The sequence below is a fragment of the Caretta caretta genome, chromosome 1 (assembly GCF_965140235.1).
Source record: "Caretta caretta isolate rCarCar2 chromosome 1, rCarCar1.hap1, whole genome shotgun sequence".
Classification (NCBI taxonomy): domain Eukaryota; kingdom Metazoa; phylum Chordata; order Testudines; family Cheloniidae; genus Caretta; species Caretta caretta.
In genome coordinates, this window is record NC_134206.1 from 280957034 (window position 1) to 280979355 (window position 22322).

General features: G+C 40.6%; 1 protein-coding gene across 13 annotated transcripts in view; it reads right to left on the reverse strand.

The window, feature by feature from the left end:
• The window catches only part of PTPRQ (protein tyrosine phosphatase receptor type Q), a 208856-nt gene extending 193548 nt beyond the window's left edge, over nucleotides 1-15308 (reverse strand). For 5 of the 13 annotated variants that reach the window (XM_075124331.1, XM_075124329.1, XM_075124326.1 and 2 more), the window contains exons 1-6: nucleotides 13059-15246; nucleotides 12448-12528; nucleotides 10443-10580; nucleotides 9636-9771; nucleotides 5845-6099; nucleotides 3353-3570 (exon numbers count right to left, since the gene is read on the reverse strand). In XM_075124331.1, coding sequence (XP_074980432.1) covers nucleotides 3353-3570; nucleotides 5845-6099; nucleotides 9636-9771; nucleotides 10443-10580; nucleotides 12448-12528; nucleotides 13059-13226 — 996 coding nt within the window. In that variant the 5' untranslated portion in view covers nucleotides 13227-15246. Of the gene's footprint in view, nucleotides 1-3352; nucleotides 3571-5844; nucleotides 6100-9635; nucleotides 9772-10442; nucleotides 10581-12370; nucleotides 13038-13058 lie in introns of those variants that run through there. The other 8 variants (XM_075124332.1, XM_075124327.1, XM_075124325.1 and 5 more) reach the window with 5 other exon arrangements.
• Between the last annotated feature and the right edge of the window lie 7014 nt (nucleotides 15309-22322).

Consider the following 22322-nt stretch of genomic DNA (forward strand, 5'->3'; position numbering starts at 1 on the left):
AAAGCAATGAAAAGGCTGGAAGAGGCACACCTAAACCCCTCTGGTCAAAGGTGACAGGCTTAAGGAAACTCCCCTAGCCTCATTTGCATCGGAGATGGGACAGGGAGGCATCTCTATTAGCATACAGCATGGAGAACAGAGATTCCAAGAGAAGAACCACTCGGAACTCTGGGACCAGAAAAACAGGGAAGCACTGCATGATGGGGAATCTCTGCTTGAGAACCTGTGCCTGCACACAAACAGCTCAGTAGTTATCAGACCAATTCTAGTAATAAATCCTTTATTGGTAACCAAAATACCGAAGCTGCCTAATTGCATTGTGAGCTCCCTCTAAAGAACACTGTTCATAGCCAGGAATGATCAGTTCCTATTGTCTACCCTGAGCAAAACAACTTTGGTATACTCCCTTGAGACATCAGTTTACCCACAAACAGATCTAGCGTTCTCCCTTGAACCACTGTTCTTTCCCTACAAAAATCCCTTCCCAAGCTCAAGTAAGTGCTCTGATGTCTGGATCCAAAATCTGCATCAGTTCCATTGGGACTTCTGATTGATCATGCTGGGGGCTCTGCCTGTCTCCAGCACTCCGGACCCTCAGCTACCACCACCACCTGGGACTCCTGATCGATTCAAGCTTCACGGAGTGGTGAGAACCCAGCTCTCTCTCTCAGTATAGCCTTCTGACCCTGACTTGTGTGATCAGTTATAGTTTTCTAAACCTGACTTTTATAATCAAATTTAAGTTAGATTTAATATTAGAACTGTTTTGTTTGTTTGGCTCCTCTATGGTTATTACCTGGCAATAAAGAACTTTCATGGTTAAGCTAGTTGCTTCTCTCTCTCTCTCTCCTCCCGGCTCTTCTCTCTCTCTCCTACCCCCCACGCCACACCCCCTGTGGGTGTTTTTCGGTTTCCTCATTCACCCTGCACCAATGTTCCTCGTACCTAAGCTAAAGATCCCTGCAGCACCCAAAAATCTTGTGGGGTTTGTTCATCAAGTGGGTTATTACCAGAACAATCGTAATGTGAAAGTGGGGATAGAGACGTGCTGAACCTGGGACATATGAGGGTGGCAGATTGAAAGTGCTGCTCGACCCAACCTGCTCAGGCGTACTCTGTTGTGGCACGGTGCCCATGGCCTATGAGGGTTACAGCTTGGAGGTGCTACTCGACCCAGTCTACTGAGTCCAGGGACATCTAAGGGGTCAGCTTGGGAGTGCTGATTAACCCCGTCCTCTCAGACACACTCTGTTGATGTGTGTGTGTGTGTTCGTCTGATTCTGGGGCTGGAAGAACCCATCCCTGGGGAATCTAGGTCCTGCAAGATAGCTCCATTGGGAGGGAACTTGCAGAAGGGAGAAGTAGAGCTCTGTATGAGAACACAAGTGACACAAGCAGTACATTGACAGAATTACAGAACCCCCTCCCCCAGAAGAGTAACCCTAATAAATGAGCATACCCCAAAGTAACGGGCAAATCTGGTAACAAGGGTCAGTGGAAGTAGGGGAAGGATATCACAAAGGCAACATGACCAAATTTACTAACTTCCCATTCTCTCTATCCATGATGATGTATGGGATTATAGGGCCTCAAGTCAATGAATCAAACTTCATTTTGACTAGATGGAATTGCCCAGATAAGTTTCATTTCTTTCCAAATGCTGGGCTAAAAAATTAGCAGTTTATCTCCCTGCCTCACAATTAAACTGTTTTAATATAAATAAAGCAAACTGTTCCAATGGCAAACCAATAATTCAGTTTAAGTTTCAATAATGTCACTTCAATGCTGCAATCATTCTGCTCACAGGACTTCCACTTGACCTCAATGGGAATTTTGAGAGTGGATCTACTGTATATTACAGTGGATCTCCTGGAATAGTGCTGAAAGGTTCAGCTGTGTTTTTTGTCTTCTATGAAAGAAAAATATTAAGAATATCCATTGTTCGTCAGGCTAACCTATCCATCTTCAAATACTGCCAGTCTTCACCACACTAGCTTCTTGCTGGCTGAATTTCGCATGCACACACATACAAAGTTGAAATTCTACTCTAGATTCAAAATTCAATTAAATCCCATAAATAGAAATGTCAGGGGAACAGGGAAACTAAAACTGCACTGATCTTGTTTTTCTTATTGTAATGAGACAACAGATGGTTGGAGTCATGGCTTTAATATTTCAGTCCAATCCTGCACTTCTTATTTGGACATAACTGCTATTGGACACAGAGGCAAATCTAATGGGGTATTTCCTAACTACGGAGTGCAAGATCAGAGAGTGGGTGTCCAACAGTGAGGTCTAAAAGGTTAAAAAATAAGGCCCCAGTTCAGCCAGACACTTAAGCACATGCCTAACTTCAAGCATGTGAGTTCAACAAGACTACTCGTGTGCTTAAATTTAGGTACATGTTTAAGTATCTTCCTGAATAGGGCCTAAAACTCCAGTTTACTGCCACATAAATGCACATTGTTAAATATTCCTGTTTTCTTTTTTGGACTTTAAGGGCCTTAAAGTTCTGGTTGCTTCCGAAGCAAAGCACTGTGGGTGAGACTTTCATTTACACTGTGGTCTCATTACATATGTTGGCAGTGTAAAGGGGACTTAAAGTGAGAGTAAAAAAGAAACAGAGTTTCAAGGACCTTAGTGTAAATGAGAATCTGGCCCTGACAGTCAATATAACTGAACAGCATTATTAACTTTACTGAACGTATCTACAGATCACTGACTCCACTCCCGAAGTCCTGTCCCACCCCGTTCCTGGTTTACTGTAAAATCTGGGATGGGTTCTTGGAGTACAATGTCTTCTTGAGTAACTCCCCATGTCCTGGTCACGAATCTGGGGAGATCTTCCCATGACATTATAGACCTGATCCTACATGCACATAAGGCAAATCTCCTTTTGGGTCCAAAGGGACTTAGGTATCCATAAGGAGTACAGGGTTAGGTCTCAGATCTGGCAAGACATAGCATCTAGAGGGGTAAAACAGGGTCTTGTCTGTATACAGAGAAATAAACTAGTTCCAAAAGATTACACATAAGCATCTCTTTGTTTTTCAAAGTTTCATGCACTGCCCTATATGATTATTTTTAATAAAATTGTTTGTAGCATCTTTTTTAAATGATGATTGACTAATTAATTTACTTGTAAATACTTGCAATTTATTTGCAGAATACGCAATGTCCTACTAATCACTACTCAAGTTAATGACCAATGTGAATGAGTGTTTTTATTTAAAAATCAACCTACTATAGTAAGTTTTAAATCGATAGGAATTTGATTAAACATATTAAAGTTCTCCTGATAAAGAAAAATCTATTTTAATAAGGGAAATAACAAAAGATCAAACATACTTACCTTCATGTCATTAAGACCTGTCCATAACATGATTATTTGATTGACTGTCTGGAGGTAAGAAGATATAAATATATGTTCTTCTTCATTCTGTATGTCAACAAGGTGTGCCCCTATTGAAGACAATTGACAGATTTGCTGCGCCTTACTCCATGGCTTGCTTGATTTGCTCATTTTGTAGCAGCTGCCTTTGAATGCCAGCCATCCTTGTGAACACAGACCTGCGAGTGAACAAATACATTATTTCCAAAAAGTTCTCTACCAGTAATGGTGATGTTCCATTTCATAAATCTTAAACAAGTCTATAAAGTATGATGACATTTAATTAAAATTAACAGTATTGCCAACCTCAGTCATTCAAGAATCATGAATTAGCCACCCCATATCATAAGATTGCCATACACTTAAAAAAAAATGTTTTGCCTTCTTTTTTTATTTGCCTTCTGGTTCTTTAGAGTGCATGCACATCATGTTTTCTAGCTTTTGTCCATAACCATGATGATTAGAAACTTTTTTTTAAAATGAAAGCTGAGATTTTCTTGCAATCTTAGGATTCCAGCAACTGGGGCTTTAAGAAAAAAATCACCAAATATTATGAGACTCATAATAAAATTGCAAGAGGCATCAAAACTGAAAATATGTACTATCCTTATTGCTTAAATTTTCTACAACTAATAGGAATATTACAACTTTTTATCAATTATTCAGTAATGTGATTGAAGTTACAATTGAATTTGTTCAGTTAAAATAAGGAAAAGGGCCTGTGTTGTTAGACTTCTCCAGGGAAGATATTCATTGGTTTCTAAAAGGTACATATTTGAAAGTTTTAAAAAAAATGCTAACATGTATTTATGGTATACAGTGTTTTCATTTTGGACTTATGTTTATTTAAACATATTTCATTTTTTCTTTTGTGCCTCTACATAAACAGTTTTTAAGATTGTAGATAGTAACACCAGATTATTAAATAAAAGAAATAGTGCCAGCCAATCAAACAGTAGCTCCTACAGAGCCCTGTCTCATTCAAAGCATGCCTGACAAAATACTCATGTCCACTACTTAGCTAGGTTAGCCATACATGCACGTGCAATGCAACCTACATCCTCTCCGAATGTTGGCATAAAGTGCTACATGTTTTTAGCAAACAACATGTCAGAAACCATATTGCATAATTCCACAGTCAACAGCTGACCTATTAGGCCAAAGTGCCTCAAAGCACTTAGCAAAATTGGGTAAGCATGGGTAGTTCCATATTTCAATCGATTTAAGTCAATTTGTATGAGAGGCACTGTGTTCTAATCACAGATTAAGGATGTGTTTCCAGGTCTGCCACAAGCTTCCTATGAATTCTTCTGCAAGTCACTTTCTGAGCTTCATTTATGCCCATCTAGAAAAATGTACCTTTGCATATGCATAGGCTAGGGGGGAATTTTTTTTGTGAGAGATGCAGGAAGAATTGTCATTTTATCAAATTATGGTGGTTTTATTCAACTTTCAGAAAGTACCTCTGGCCAGGTTGGAAGTTGACAAAGGAAATATTCTTGGTCACCATGTTTTTCTCTCTTGCAGTTTCAATGACAGAGAACCAAATCTAATTTTGAAATAATGACAATTCCTTAAAAGCTTTACTATTCCTGCACTTGACAACTGCTCCTTGCATGACCCAACAACAAAATCTACCCATGTCTCAAAAACTGTGATTGTGTTGACTTTGTCTTAGATTTTTAAGTCTTTGGTTCAAGTACTGCAAACTGATCCATATGGATGGACCCTCAATATCCGTGTAAAGCCCCACTGAAGTCAATGGGATCATATGGACATAGGAGATCCACCTGTGCAGATCACCTTACAAGATCAGTACTTTAGATTGTAAGGTTATTAGGTTCTTCAGCATGCATATGCTATGACAAGGCTAGTGCCCTTTCAGGATATATCAGTGTATCATAACGTTATTGCAGACACCTGCTAGACAGTACAGCCAAGCGAATAATTCACAACAAATAATTTTGTACATGAATATAGCCTCATTTTCTTCTTTAGAAATATCTATAAACAGATCACAATTGCCTTGAATTTATCCAATGAATTTTTTTCAACAATTTTTTTTAACTCGTTGAGATGATAGATTTGAAGCAACCTGTGATCAGTCCATCATCTGAAATTCAAACTAGGTTGCTTTGTTTAAATTGGTCAAATCAGTCACAAGGTATTGTTTCTGTTTTTTGACTTAATGAGGAAATACTTGCACATGCAAATTGCACATGCAAAAGGAATTTAAGAATGGCTAAAATTAATTTAAAATTCTGCGAAATGCTGAGAGCCTCCTGCATGCTGCTGAGTGCCTTCTGCTCCCACTGTTGTCAACGGAGGCCGCTACAGGGACTCAGAACTTCACAGTACTGCTGAGTACACATAATATTTTTTGAAATTTTCTCTTAAAGTAATCAGTGTCATCTTTCATGATCTTTGTGATCGTGATAAACTAGAGTATATACCTGTTTCAACTTGAATATCCATGGTTTGAAAAACATTTATAAATTCAAGTTGCAGCTGTTTAAATTCAAACGTAAAAGTATACAAGGTTGCAGGCATCAAATGATCCCACTCAGAGAAGACATCATTTTGTTGTATAATCCGCAAAGTGTTATTCAGTGAAACTGAAACTGAAAATTCACTGGCTAGAATACTCCAGTTAAAAGATACTGTAGTACTTGTCACAAGTGTTTTGATACTGTTGCCTGAAATTCCACCTAACAGAGCAAAGAAATTTATATTATATACTTTTACAATAATTGATTAATAAGCACAATACATATATATTAATTTTTACGCACTGTATAAGAAACAAGTGTATTTCAGGAAGGGATGAGGGACACACTACAATTAAAACAAAAATGTATTTCCTGTTTAGCTGCAACTTAAAACCAACCAGAACAAGGAAGCATGGAATTGCACACCGAAATAGTTTCTAACAGTATGTAAACATAAAATTGAAATAATCACTGTATTCAGTAGAAAGAAATGCAAATAAACTTAGAAAGCATATAAATAAAAGATAATGTGAGTGTAAAGGTGTAAATTCTGTAATGCAGCTTGGTTCAATGTCTGTGGATAACATATGTTGGCCAAGAGCACAAACATGGTAACACCACAATCCTGAGAAATGCTGAGCCTCCTGCATGCTGCTGAGTGCCCTCTGCTCCCACTATTGTCAACGGATGCCACTACAGAGACTCAGGACTTCACAGGTTTAGGTCACAGATCTAAATTTAAATCCTGATTCTGGTCTTTCATTTCCAGGTTGGCAAGATGTTGGAATGTCTTAGAGGTAATGCTTTAGAGAGAGACTTTTAAAAGCACTTTTAAAATCAATGGGATTTGTGCTCCTAAATTCTTTAGGACTTTTTCAAAATCTCCCTCTTAAACTCAAGAGGTTGCAATTTACTCTTGCTACTACTGCTGCTGCTGAAGCTCCAACTGACTAATATGGGTGGTGACCCTGTCCTATTATCAAACTGAAATTAAAGCCATGAGTGTTAGTTGATCAAACAATGATATTACTGCTTAGACCATGGTTTCTTTTAGGGTTCACTCGGGAGACACAAAGAAAATCAGACAAATGTTCCATAGGAGTGAGGGCCTCATGATTAGAGCTGAGTGAATTTTTTTGGACAAATAGTTGATCCACCATGCAGCTTCAGGCTGACCAAAACTATCTGTGAATTCAGGCCAAATGTTTCAGCCAAGGGAAAAAAAATATTGTTTTTAAAGTCAAAATGTTGTTTTGACAGTTTTGAACTGAAATGTTTTGACTTTTGATTTTGAAATTACATTTTGTTTCAAAATTTAGCTTGCTTTATTTTAAAAAAAGAGCAAAATATACCCAAAATCTAAACAAACAAAATGTACACCAAAAATTTTGTTTTGGGTTTAACAAACCATTTCATTCAACCTGAAATTATTTTTTTTTCACTTTTTAATTTCAGCAAGAAAAATAAAAATGTCCTTTATGGGTTGACTCAAAAAAAACTGTTTTTCATTTGAACTGAAAAATCAATTATCTGTTCAGCTATACTCATGATACCTTAATAATTCCTTGCAATTAGGGTGAAATTCAACCCAGGCAGAGTTACCACTTACTACCCATTTTAGGGTTTAAATGAAGTTAACTATTGCCATAATACTTCATGCAGGCCCTCTGCACTAGTGTGAATTACATCCCTACAAAACCTACTTTCCTCCCAATGTCTCCAAGAGCTTTATAAATATGAATTAATCAAGATTCACAAAATCCCTATGAAATAGTTAAGTATTTTTGTACCCATTTTACAAATGATAAACTGAGGTACAGAAAGATGAACTGACTTGAACAAGGTCTCAAAAGAAATACAGCCTGTGCATGCAGCTACGCTGAAGAAAAAACCCAGCAGCAGCCAGGCACAGCCTGGGTCAACTGTGGGCTCTGAGACCTGGTTAGGGTGAAGGATCACAAAGCCCAGGCTCCAGCCCAAACAGGATCATCAACACTGTTATTTTTAGCTCCATGGTGCAAGCCTGAGTTGACCCAGGCTCTAGAATTGTTGCCTCGGGGGTTTTGTTTGTTTTGGGGGTTGGTTGTTTGCAGTGTAGATGTACCCCAAGGGTCAGAATTGCTTCCCAAATCTTGCACCTTGCACCACTCAGGCAGCATACAAGCTGGAATCGGACTATAGCTGGCCTCTGAGAATTCCCCCTGATGTGGAGGAGCTATTATCTGGCATAATGCCACAAGCAGTTCCCTGCTAAATTCCCCTGCCTCCCCATCCCTAACACACACACTCCTGTGCTAAAAATCTGGCCCAATAAGTCTGCTCCCTAATTCTTCATTCTAACCACTAGCCCACAATCACCTTCTCCTCTTCTCCATTCTAGATGAAGGGATGTCAACATAAAAAAACCCAACCAAACCCAAGTACAATAATTAATTTCGATTTTTACTGTAGATATAATATTACACCCTTAAACTGGTCTAAAATGGCAAGACTATCAATAACTTTGCTGTTGGCCCACTTTATAATTCATTTCTCTCAGGGACATCTCAGCCACAAGTAAAAATATAATAATAATAATAAAAATCACAAGAGCACTGTTTTTGCACCTTGTTGGTTAACTTGATCATTACAATACCCGACACGTTATTGTGAAGATGGTCTTCCTTTAAATCAGGGAAGGAATCCTGGCCCAACTGAAGTTCATTGAAAATTTTCCATTGACTGTAATGAGGGCTGTCAAGGTTCCTCCCCCACTCTGAACTCTAGGGTACAGATGTGGGGACCTGCATGAAAAACCCCCTAAGCTTATCTTTACCAGCTTAGGTCAAAACTTCCCCAAGGTACAAAATATTACACCCGTTATCCTTGGAATGGCCGCTACCACCACCAAACTAATACTGGTTACTGGGGAAGAGCTGTTTGGACACGTCTTTCCCCCCAAAATACTTCCCCAAAACCTTGCACCCCACTTCCTGGACAAGGTTTGGTAAAAAGCCTCACCAATTTGCCTAGGTGACTACAGACCCAGACCCTTGGATCTTAAGAACAATGAACAATCCTCCCAACACTTGCACCCCCCCTTTCCTGGGAAATGTTGGATAAAAAGCCTCACCAATTTGCATAGGTGACCACAGACCCAAACCCTTGGATCTGAGAACAATGAAAAAGCATTCAGTTTTTACAAGAAGACTTTTAATAAAAAATAGAAGTAAATAGAAATAAAGAAATCCCCCCTGTAAAATCAGGATGGTAGATATCTTACAGGGTAATTAGATTCAAAAACATAGAGAACCCCTCTAGGCAAAACCTTAAGTTACAAAAAAAGTACACAGACAGAAATAGTTATTCTATTCAGCACAATTCTTTTCTCAGCCATTTAAAGAAATCATAATCTAACACATACCTAGCTAGATTACTTACTAAAAGTTCTAAGACTCCATTCCTGTTCTGTCTCTGGCAAGAGCAGCACACAGACAGACTCAAACCCTTTGTTTGTCTCCCTCCTCCCAGCTTTTGAAAGTATCTTGTCTCCTCATTGGTCATTTTGGTCAGGTGCCAGCGAGGTTACCTTTAGCTTCTTAACCCTTTACAGGTGAGAGGAGCTTTCCCCTGGCCAGGAGGGATTTCAAAGGGGTTTACCCTTCCCTTTATATTTATGACAAGGGCAGGAGCTCATCCCCTATCTTTTTATTTTATCTTCAATAATAAAGTAGTCTATGATGATGCCAAAAGGTATTTTATGTTCTATTACTTACGTGTCTTAAATGACTTTACACTTAAAATTGCCCCATTCTTTACTGATTCTATTGTGACATCATATTTCTTTCCTTCTTCTAGCAGAATTATGGAATTCAGAGGTTTTAGCACAACTGAAGAAATGTTTTCTACAATCTGAAATTTAAAATAATTTGTTGATTTAATGAGATGTTAATGTAATACAAAAGAGAATTAATAAAAATCATCTCTAGTGTAAACGGGGTACCTGCATTTTAAAAGAGGATATTAATCAAATACAGCAGTGTGTCAAACTATTTCCTCTCAATTCAACTATGAAATATTCAACAAATATTTATAAAAAAAATATTTATGGCTGTTTTGAGTCTTTAAAGCCCAACCTTGTATGGGGGGAAGGGAAGGATGCGGAGTTCTGCACAGATGGGAGTTCCACAAGGCATGTACGAAATAATGCCTCCTAGACTGAGCACCAGGAAGCATAGCAACTGTACCTTTTTAGGAGAGCTTAGTGTCAAATGGCAGCATTAGCTTCACACAGCCCTTGACTCAGCAAACCACTTATGCACATGCTTAACTACGCAAATGCTTAAGCCTATCCCTATTCAGCGAAGCACTTAAAGTGCATGCTTGAGTCCCATTGGCTTCAACTGTGGGCACATGAAGTCAATTGCGGAATTGGGGACTTATTTTTCTAAACTTTCACTCGATCAATCAAACTATGGCACATTCATCTCTGTTATTAAAAACAAAGGCCATTTTTTACTGGCACATAAAATTTAAATAAACAAAACTATTTACAGCTCAAAATTATGAAATAAATAGTTTACTTTTTGATGGAAATCATCTGTAAGCTTATATGTTACAACATAAAAGTCTGGATTTTCTCCTTTTGGGAACTCAGACCACACCACCGAAACTGCTCTAGTGGATTTTTTCACTTGGTCACAATCTAGACTCTTTGAAACCTGCAATACAAAAGTACACAATATGTATTTTAACAGAACATGCAGTAGAAGTAAAGCAAATTTGAGGAAATGATTAAACTCTGTCTATGGTTACTTGTTCTGTTTACATACTGCCATTTACCATTGGATTCTACCCAGACCAAAACTGCCTGTCCAACTGCGAAGTCCTTAGAAGCTCCATAATATTCATAGGTTCTGCAGATACAGATACTAATGACTTCTCTTCATCTCAGATGTAGCTAAGTAACATCAGCTGTGGCCCAAACCCACTCCATTGTCAGGAATGCAGTCTGTGATTCCAGTATGGCAATTATCATCATAGGAATTCAGACAGGGAATGCACTCACGAAGTGCTCCCTCACACTGGTACTCATCCAGGGAATAATTTTTAAAGGCACTGTAGATTATGAGAATGAGCAGAGAGCTCCTTTGTGAAGCTCAAATGGGATTGTTTTGATTGGGAGAGTTTCATAGAGCCAAAATTCCACTCTGAAACTGCAATTTTTGAGAGGGAAAGAAGAAGAAGCAGCTCTGCTTAAATCAAGAAAACTGTCCTCAACAGAAATATGTAAAGCTGGGCAAAAAATGAAAAAAAAAAAGTATTTGAAATATACTATGAAATTCATCAAATAAATTGAGCAGCGAATATCATTCTGCCGGCTGTAATAAGGAGGGTAGGGTTTACTGCTCTCTCCGAACAAGCAATGTGGAGTAGTAGGGTTAATATAGTGCTGAGAAGAGAGCTCCAGTTCCTTTTAAGTTTTGCTGGTTTTGTTTAAATATGGTCCTTGGGACCTGAGCCCCAAACCTCCCAGATTCCCTTGCTCCCACCCTCAGAACATAGTGAAGAGTTTACTTTATCCTTAGTAACCACCCCAGCCTCTGCACATCCAGAATCAGGAACAGAAGTGTACATGAAGTGGGGAACTAGCTTACCTCTGCTGAACTTCTCCCCACCCTTCCTGTGCAGAGCTATTCTTATGATGGAAACTGAATCATTTTAAGATGCAAATATTTTACTCCTATTATTTTAATGATACATTTGTTCTTACAGGACTTTGGTTAGACCCATTCAGGAAAACAGACCCCTGATGATTTTGGGTCTGACCTGGAATCAAAAACATAGGGGGCTCATTTAGTATCTGGAGATACAAATCTGAACCATATGTCTGAAATTCTAAGGAGTTTGGGCCTGAACTGACAGTCTCTGTATTAGATATAATACAAGTTAGGGTTATTTAAAGATTTTAGCACTTTACCTGTTTATATTTCCATTTACCTTGAATGGAATACTCAAAACAAAAACCCAAAATGTATCTCAAAAAAGTCATAGCCTGAACTAGTAGCAACCATTCTACTCCACAGTAAAAGCTAAATCTAATTGTATTGTATTGATTGTATTATGTGGTGTTATACTGCAAAGTGATGTATTGTAGTAAAAACTGAATACAGAATGTAAAAGGATAAATTTTCCATATAGCTTTGCCCTTTGTGAATACATCATGATATGGTACTCAGTTTCCTGTTTTAGGGTCATTTGTTATGTCTAATGCCAAATTGACATGACTATGTAAATCTTCTAAGATCTTAATAATAATTCACATTTGAAGTATAGTTTACATTTCACAAGAATGGTGCAAGCCTCTTCTTGGGAGCCAAGGAATCCACGTTACACTGACATGTGTGTCATAAACAATAGGGTTCACTGAGAAGTTAGATATGCTCAGGAAAAGAATAATAGGTTTTAAAACTATACTTGTACAGCAAGCTGGAGAAATGCAGAAATTTACACTGAAAATAATGTAGTGAAAGTTCTTCATTCTGAATAGAAGAAAATCAGCTTTGAAATGTAACACGCAATTCATACAATTGGTAAGATTTCTGTAAATGATAGATTAGCTCCTTCCATTCCAACTTGTGCTCTGTTTTGCATGGTGGCTTCCTGCAACTGCGATAAGCAAATATACATTGTTAGATCAAAAACAAGAGCAAAGCATCTCACAATATCAAGTATAATGGAAAACCTACCAAAAATCACTTAATTCTTCAAATTTACAAATGTATTCAGATATTCTGCCATGCAGAACTTGTGATCATAAAGGACAAAAGGGACTTCAGCTTACAATTTTCCTTCTACTTCTTTTTCCAAAAACTATTTTCAATATTTTGAATCTCATTTAGGGTCTTATCCGAAGTCCACTGAAGTCAATGGGAGCCTTTTAACTGACAACAAAGGGTTTAGGCACAAGTCCTTACACTTCATTTTCACCACCTACCTACCTACCACAGGACCTAATCATGTTTCCACTAAAATAAAAGGTAAACTTTCATTGACTTCAACAGCAGCAGAGTCGGAACCACAGAGTGGTTACTATACATTACAATTTATTGTGATGGTTAGAATGACAAAAAGGAGTCTAACTAGTAACCATAACTTTGCACACTTCAATTAAAACATCAAAGAAAAAAAATTCTTACCTGAAATATATATTCTAACAGCAGCAGTAGCAGATTCATTTTGTCCATATGGAAAGAAAGTTTTATAATCCCAGTGTCTATTATGTGTCTGAATTTTAACAGCTTCAAAACAAAATTATGTTGGAATATTTTAAGATAAAATGAGGAGGAAATTAAGATAATGAACATGCATGTTAACACTTTATATTGATATAACTGAGGTTCAATACTATTCTAGATTTACACTCCTCCACTATGGGCCTGGCTCTTCTTGCCTAATGAACTCAATGACAGACTCTTATAGACTTCAATGAGCTCTGGATCAGTCTCCTCCTTCTTACACAGCAAAATTCTCAACTTCAAAATGATGTTTATCTTTTGCCTAAATAACGATTACAGGAGGAGACATTATATTGGATACATCCAGGACCAGCTGTTGTTTGTTTTACTCCCACAAGGGTAATTTTAATGAATCTACATGTATGAGCAGGATTTGGCCCCAGATTTAGGGCCTGATCCAAAACTCAGTGAAGTCAGTGGAATTCTATGCCAGAGGATGTTGTGAAACCAAGAATATAACAGGATTAAAAAAACAACTTGATAAATGCATGGAGGATGGGTCCACCAATGGCTATTAGTCAGGATGGGCAAGGATGGTGTGTCCCTAGCCTCAGTTTTGCCAGAAACTGGGAATGGGCAACAGGGGATGGATCATTGATGCTTACCTGTTCTTTTCATTCCCTCTGAAGCACCTAGCATTGGCCACTGTCGGAAGACAGAATACTAGGCTAGATAGACCTTTGGTCTGACCCATTATGGCAGTTCTTAAATATCCTTTGCTGGCTTCAGTGGGATTGGATCATGCCCATAATGCACACTTCTTGTAAGTTACTTTTAAACTATTGTTTGTTAGAAGTACTGCACTGAACTCACCAGCACATTCTATCAACATAGACAATATTTTGTCTCTTAAGGATGCATCATCAAATACAAAGTGCACATTAATGGGTGTTTTTACAAAGATGTCCAACAGCACCAAAATGAATACAATTAACTACTAGATGACTACATAAAATTATAGTAAATGATGTAAAATAACTTGTTCATCGGAAGAGATGTCATACACCCACACACAAATGTGTATGTACATCATTCATTGGAAATTGCTTTAATAATTTAGACAAGCATTAATAGAAAATTCTATTCTAAAAATGTAGCAGATATACTTCCAAATTCACACACATTAATCCAGCATGCTTATTCAAAAGCATTTTAATTCTGCAAGCACCATTGTGTCAACATCAAAAAGCTTAAGTGTGCCCCAAATCTTAGCAAGCAAGATGAAAATAAAGAAATGTCACTGTTTTGGCAAGGCAGTCCTTCATTACTGAAATCCTCAACACTATGAATTTTAAAACATTCACCTCCTAAAAGTGACCTTCACTCAGGCCCCAGTCCAGGAGCCCTTTAGGAAGATACATGATTTAAAGCTGGAGCAGTCCCTGCAATCAGTCAGTGACGGTGTGCTGAAGGTTATTACTCTGGGGCAGGCACAGATTCTGCCACCCTGAGCAGTAACTTACGCCGCCAACACAACTCGGCTAGCAACAGTGCTTCAGGATCGGGTCCTACATGAGTCAACAGCTAGGGCCAGATTCTGCTCCCTTTCCTCAGCCTGGCAATGTGTTACTCCGCCAGCCGCTATTACTCACACGGAGGAAAGGCAGCAGAATCTGGGCACAGTCGTTGACTCGTGTAGGGCCCGATGCTAACGCCCTGGAGGGGCAGAACCGGAGTTTTGAAGGAGGCAGGACGCCGGGACTAGGAGATCTGTTCTTACAGCCCCTCGGCCCTTTGCAAACACCCTCGGGAAGCGGTGTCTAAAGCCCTCCTCCAAACAGCCTGGGGACCCTCCAGGGCTCCCTGTGCCTACCCAGCTCCCCGCTCCATGCCCGCCGGGCGGCAGGTGCGCAGGGGCCCGGCTCTTCCAGCAGCGGCCCTTGGGTGAGGCTGCCAGGCACGAGGGGAGGCCCGGAGCCGGCGAGCAGCTGGAGCCGACGCCGGCAGGAAGCTGAGGGCGAGGAAGGAGGGCGCCCCGGAGCCGGAGCCCGGCGGGCCAGGCCCCAGCAGCGCCGGGCACAGCCGCGGCTCCCGGCCCCTGTCCGCTTTGCTCCCCGGGGCACCGAGTGCATCCTCGGCCCCTTTCACAGGCAGCCCGGCTCCCCGCCCGGAGGAGCCGCAAGAGGGCGCCGCTGCCCAGGCCCGCAGCGAGCTGTGTGCGGGCCCCACCTGCTCGCCTGTCCGGCCGCTGAGTCCCGCTCGCTGCCCTGCCCGCCCGCTCGCCATTTGTTCCGGTCCTTGGTGCCCCGTTCCCTGCGTTGGGCTGCTGAGGGGAGATCTCCATGGAGACGCGGGGAGCGGGCGAGCAACAGGCTGTGCTCAGCCTCAGGGCATGGCGGGAATCTCAGCCAGGCCGTGCCCGGGGCGGGGGGCGGTGAGCGAGCTCGAGCACGGGGCGCTTCTGCCCCAACAAGGAGCGGCCAGGGGACCCCCCCCCTCCGCTCCTCCATCCAAATGCAAGGCTGCGCCGGTCTGGAGCCCACTCCCCGAGCTCGGACAGGTGCTACCCGCGCACCTCTGCCCATTTGCTCTCTCTCAAGGGCGACTGGCCAGCCTTGCTCCTGCCCGAGTGAGTCTAAACAGCGCCGGCTCCCAGCTGCGGGTCGTCTCCCTGCTGTAGCGCGGCGGCTGCGGGTGGGGAGCCCTGGGGCTAGAATGGAGGCCGAGTGGTTTTTTAATGCCCATTTAGTGCGAACTTTTCCCTTTGGGGGGATAAGCAGCTTTGCACAAGGGTTCCACATTCCTCCTGTCTTCCCCAGCGTTTTAGGTGCCCTCTTGTCCCTGGGCTTGGCTTCTCTCCCCCATGTTACTGCCACTGAACGGGATTGTGAAGAACCAAGTGCGCTGAGACGTGCTGGTCGCACCGTTGCATCAGCATAGACCAGGGGTACCCCGTGTCCCACCCAGTATCAGCTGCTCGATGCTTAACCTCGCGTCGCATAACTTTCCAACGGCACACTGAAAGAGAGTTAACTTCTGTTTTATCCCGTATGCTTCATAATCATAGACATTCTGCGTTAAGGAAAAATGAACCTTTTATGGCTAAATGTTTTATTATTGCAGAATTAATATGTTGGTATGAAAATAAAAAAATAAAGGCTGGACTAGAGCCTGGGTCAGGGAATTATAATCTAGATGTGTGTGCTAAGAAACTAGTCTGTTTCCTAATGCTAAAACTATCACGAGGGGCTAACATATGCTACTAGTAGCTGCAATATAATTTGGCATTTTATTGTATTACTTATCAGTAATATGATTTACAGTCAGATCTGATATATCGTTCTGACTGCTGTAAATTCAAGAGAACAAACCGAATGGATGTTATTTATGTTTTCTTTACTTGGAAATAAAAACAACTCCAGCTCAACAGTAAGAAAAGGAGTACGAGTTGCACCTTAGAGACTAACCAATTTATTTGAGCATGAGCTTTCGTGAGCTACAGCTCACTTCATCGGATGCATTTCCACTGAATGAATCCGATGAAGTGAGCTATAGCTCATGAAAGCTTATGCACAAATAAATTGGTTAGTCTCTAAGGTGCCACTAGTACTCCTTTTCTTTCTGCGAATACAGACTAACACGGCTACTACTCTGAAACCAGCCCAACAGTGTCGTTTTAGGGGTCTGTTTGTTTTTTAAGTATAACAGTACAAATGTCAAAGGTGTAAACTGTTTAAAATATTACATTAACTGCTTTTAAGAAATACTTTTATCTAAAATGTATTTTAGATCTCCAGAGTATATTTCTTAAAATCATCAGTAACAGAGAGAATCAGAAGCAACTATCATACCATATACTTTCAATTAGTGAGATTAAGGATAAAAAAAATTGAAAATTATTTTTTATGTACATTTAGTTGTCATGAAGGGTACTAGACTGAAATCATTTAGGAATTAAGTCTTCCATTTATCTGCAGAACAGATTCAACATGACCATTGATGCAAGCTTCCCACATTGTCTCAATAGTGTATATTACCTACAAGTCAGAGAGGTCAGCTCTAGAGATGAAATTATAATTATAATCCTATTCAGTGCCTATTGAAATCACTGACAAAATTCCCATCGCCTTTCAAGGAGCAGAATTGGGATCTGATTCTCCATAGTTATTCAGTTCTTTGCCTCTCTGCTGAGGCTACTAGCAGGGCTACCAATGAAAACATCAATAAACAAATAATAGGGCTGGGCCCACTAACTCATAACACAAAGGCCACTGAAAAGCCCCTCAGATAGTAATGACTTTTGGGGACCAGCAACCTTGGCTGGATTTGAACCAGTGTTCTAAAAAAGAAAATCTCCTGTGCTGTGAGACATCCAGCATCCCAGCCTTCCAAAAATAAGTTTTAAAATGGTAGTTAATTCTGTTAAAAAAAACCATTGAAATTAAGTCTTAGTTTCATAATGGATAATATATAAACTCAAAATTTGAATATTCTAACTGCTAGCTAAATCAATCAAGGTATAAAAATAAGTAGCCCTATCAAACATGGACAATTCTGGATGCACATTTCCTTATGTGGTTATGTCTTCAGGTTCTACAGTCACATACGGTGCAATATTTCTGAATCATGAGATATTCACTGGTCATGTTACACTATAGGATTTTTCTAAGAGCTGCACACAACACTGAAATTGTGAAGTAAACAACAGTGACATTTTAGTCAGAGCTTGCATAGCTTTTGAGTAAACCAAGTGACCTAAATTTCTGCTGCCTAAGAAGTTTTGGGCTTACAAATTCCCTGCATTCTCCAGGTCTCGTTGACAAAAACAAAAAAAGAAACAAGTGACCCAAGTTGCTGTGATTAAACCAAATGGGCAGTTTTAAAGGTATTTTATTAAAGCCCCACTCAAAGTGTGTATGTGTGTGTGGAACATTCCACTTTAATCAAAAGAGTACTCCCCAAACAAATATTTTTCTTTTATTCAGCATTTCCAGCAAATGTTTGAGTTTTTCACCAGTATAGTGCCCAAAATGTAATACAAGAACTTGTATACAATCTTAACAAGTTTAGTTGTCCCAAACTCTTACTCAGAAATAACACCAGAAAACACAATAGAGCTACTTAGGAAAGTAAAAATACTAATTGTATATTCATAGTTTTGCAGAATTGGGGCCAATCCTCCATCCTCTGAAGTCAAAAGAAATTCTGCCACTGAGTTCAGTTACATACAGGATCAGGCCCTTTGTTTGTAAGCAGGAGTGCCATGGAGGCAGCTAAAAGATATAGTTCCAAAATGGTCAATAGGCATTCAAGAATTTGTGAATAAATTTGAAGTTTCTCATGGATTTTGAGATATGATGTCCAAAAAAGTATGCTAACAATTTGCCACTGTTGATTTACTCCTAATTTTTCCAGCTTCCATACCTCAGAAACTTTAAATGTAAATAGTGAGGGGGGAAAAACACACACACACACACAATCCCAATTACAGATGGGCTACTGTCTCTCTGTAGCAATGCCTTAGACTGTACTTTAATTAAAGTATATGAAATGGATGAAATCTATTCAAACCACATAAAGCTTATGAGTATTCAGGCATTTATGTGGAAGAAATGCAGAATTGTTGGCAAGGTGAAATGCAACCCTTCCAAACCAGAGCTAGGGAACATGGCTGCTAGTCTCCCCATCCTACCTCCCACTTCCTTCAGGTACTACTCCAGCCTTTGAGTTGAAATAGTGGCCACAGACCTTTTGTGCCAGTTGCACAGGGAGCTGGGGCCACTGGATTTACACAGATGTAGATATGTGACCCTGCCTCATTTCCATTATGCTATTCTGTGAGAGAATGGGCCTATGTTGGAGATCCTTTCCATAGCACATAGGTGATGCACAGGTGCACAGCCCTATGTGGGGCTTTAGTACTGCAGAGGCCCTTGCACCAGTGAATTACCCCCAATAATTTTTCCTCTTCAGAGCGGAATTCTGAATGCCTATTACTCAGTGCACTGCAAAGTAATTTACAGATGAAGTAAAATTATACAAAAAATAATCCATCACTGGAGCAGGAACTAGTCCAAGAAAAGGAAGAAGTTTGCTCTAGATTTTCAGCGAGGGTCTGATCCAACTCCCATTAGCTTCAGTAGTTGGAACAAACCCTGAAACTAGGAAAAAGTCTTTTAATAGTCCCCACTACATATCTTCATGAGACTAATTGCAAATCTTTAAATGTCTGTACATCTAGTGTAACATAAGACTCTGGGTTATAGCTGATGTTTATAGGAGCATGTGAGGGTTCAGAGTAGCAGCCGTGTTAGTCTGTATTCGCAAAAAGAAAAGGAGTACTTGTGGCACCTTAGAGACTAACAAATTTATTTGTGCATGAGCTTTCGTGAGCTACAGCTCACTTCATTGGATGCATTCAGAGAGCTTTTCCCCCCCTCCCCACCCCCCCGGCTCTCCTGCTGGTAATAGCTCACCTTTAGTGATCACTCTGGTTACAGTGTGTATGGTAACACCCATTGTTTCATGTTCTCTATGTATATAAATCTCTGCACTGTATTTTCCACTTAATGCATCCGATGAAGTGAGCTGTAGCTCATGAAAGCTTATGCTCAAATAAATTTGTTAGTCTCTAAGGTGCCACAAGTACTCCTTTTCTTTTTAGGAATATGTGAGTTACTTAAGTGAGCTCTAGCTTACGAAAGCTTATGCTCAAATAAATTTGTTAGTCTTTAAGGTGCCATAAGTCCTCCTTTTCTTTTTAAAAGACATGCTGTATTTTTGATTAGTTACACTGGTATTGATTCATTGTAATTCAAGTGATTTTTCAAAATATTATGTTTATTGATAACTCTTTAATTACAAATAAGTGCTAAGTGTTACAAAAACATTTTGTATACAAATGTATCATTTACCATTTCAATCAGAATTTGGGGGAGGGATAGCTCAGTGGTTTGAGCATTGGCCTACTAAACCCAGGGTTGTGAATTCAATCCTTGAGGGGGCCATTTAGGGATCTGGGGCAAAAATTGGGGATTGGTCCTGCTTTTAGCAGGGGGCTGGACTAGATGACCTCCTGAGATCCCGTCTCAACCATGATATTCTATGAAAACACATCAGGTGTTCAATGATTAAATCTCTTGTGGCATTATTTGGCAAACACTAAATACATTAATAAGTATTGGCCCAATTCCCTGTAGATATAAAAATAAGATTCCTATCTCTATATGCCAAAACCTCTTGACAACATTTTCTTTTTTGAATATTTGTCCTTCCAATATATTGCACTGTTATACAAACTTTGAATATAGGCTAACAAATGAAAGTAAGTTATATTTATAATTATGGTCATGAACTCCTGCAGCACTAGCGAGGCACATTTTGGTTCTAGGTCCCAGTATGTAATATTTTAGTAATAACAAAATATCTGTCACACAAGTCGTAATTCCATAGCCTTATATCTTTGTGCGTATGACTTCATTCAGAAGTTTACATGAATAAAATGAGCAAGATTTGCTTCTGTGAGAGAACCTGAATCCTATCCATATTTATAATGTTGTATTCTACTTAACCATCTAATTTGCTCACACTGGATGTGCTATCTGCACTGGATGTGCTATGTTTGTCTTTCTTCCACAGGACAGAAGCGACTTTGTCTGTACAAAGTGTAAGCTGGTCTCCATATTGGAAGAGAAGGTTCAAGGTCTGGAGCAACAGGTATCGACCCTGCGTTGCATAAGAGAAACTGAAGATTTCCTGGACAGACATCAGGATATGCTTCTATGGGCACAAGGTTATGAAGATTCAGAGCAGGCTGTACATGGGGGACAGGAGGACGGTGAAGAAATTTGGCATCATGTGACCTCCAGAAGAAAAAAGGGGAACGTCCATGTACCAGCAACGCAGATTTTACAGGTAAGTAACCGTTTTCATGTTCTCTACACAGGTGCTAATGCGGAGAGCGGACCAGATGATACGTCTGAGGGAAGGGAGCAGAACGAGACTCCGCCGATTGGAAAGGCATGAGATGCACTGTCCTAGGGTTGGGAGTTCCATGACCACCGCTCCCAAGAGAAGGAGGCAGGTGGTGGTGGTCGGGGACTCTCTCCTCAGGGGGACTGAGTCATCTATCTGCCGCCCCGACCAGGAAAACCAAGAAGTCTGCTGCTTGCCAGGAGCTAAGATTCGTGATGTGATGGAGAGACTGCCGAGACTCATCAAGCCCTTGGATCACTACCCCTTCCTGCTTCTCCATGTGGGCACCAGTGATACTGCCAAGAATGACCCTGAGCGGATCACTGCAGACTACGTGGCTCTGGGAAGAAGGATAAAGGAGTTTGAGGAGCAAATGGTGTTCTCGTCCATCCTCCCCATGGAAGGAAAAGGCCTGGATAGAGACCGTCGAATCGTGGAAGTCAACAAATGGCTATGCAGGTGGTGTCGGAGAGAAGGCTTTGGATTCTTTGACCATGGGATGGTGTTCGAAGAAGGAGGAGTGCTAGGCAGAGATGGGCTCCACCTAACGAAGAGAGGGAAGAGCATCTTTGCAAGCAGGCTGGCCAACCTAGTGAGGAGGGCTTTAAACTAGGTTCACCGGAGGAAGGAGACCAAAGCCCTGAGGTAAGTGGGGAAGTGGGATACCGGGAGGAAGCATGTACAGGAGTGCGTGAGAGGGGAGGGCTCCTGCCTCATACTGAGAAAGAGGGGCGATCAGCGGGTTATCTCAAGTGCCTATACACAAATGCACGAAGCCTGGGAAACAAGCAGGGAGAACTGGAAGTCCTGGCAAAGTCAAGGAATTATGATGTGATTGGAATAACAGAGACTTAGTGGGATAACTCACATGACTGGAGTACTGTCATGGATGGATATAAGCTGTTCAGGAAGGACAGGCAGGGCAGAAAAGGTGGGGGAGTTGCATTGTATGTAAGAGAGCAGTATGACTGCTCAAAGCTCAAGTATGAAACTGCAGAAAAACCTGAGAGTCTCTCGATTAAGTTTAGAAGTGTGAGCAACAGGGTGATGTCATGGTGGGAGTCTACTATAGACCACCGGACCAGGGGGATGAGGTGGACGAGGCTTTCTTCGGCAACTCGCAGAAGTTACTAGATAGCACGCCCTGGTTCTCATGGCAGACTTCCATCACCCTGATATCTGCTGGGAGAGCAATACAGCAGTGCACAGACAATCCAGGAAGTTTTTGGAAAATGTAGGGGACAATTTCCT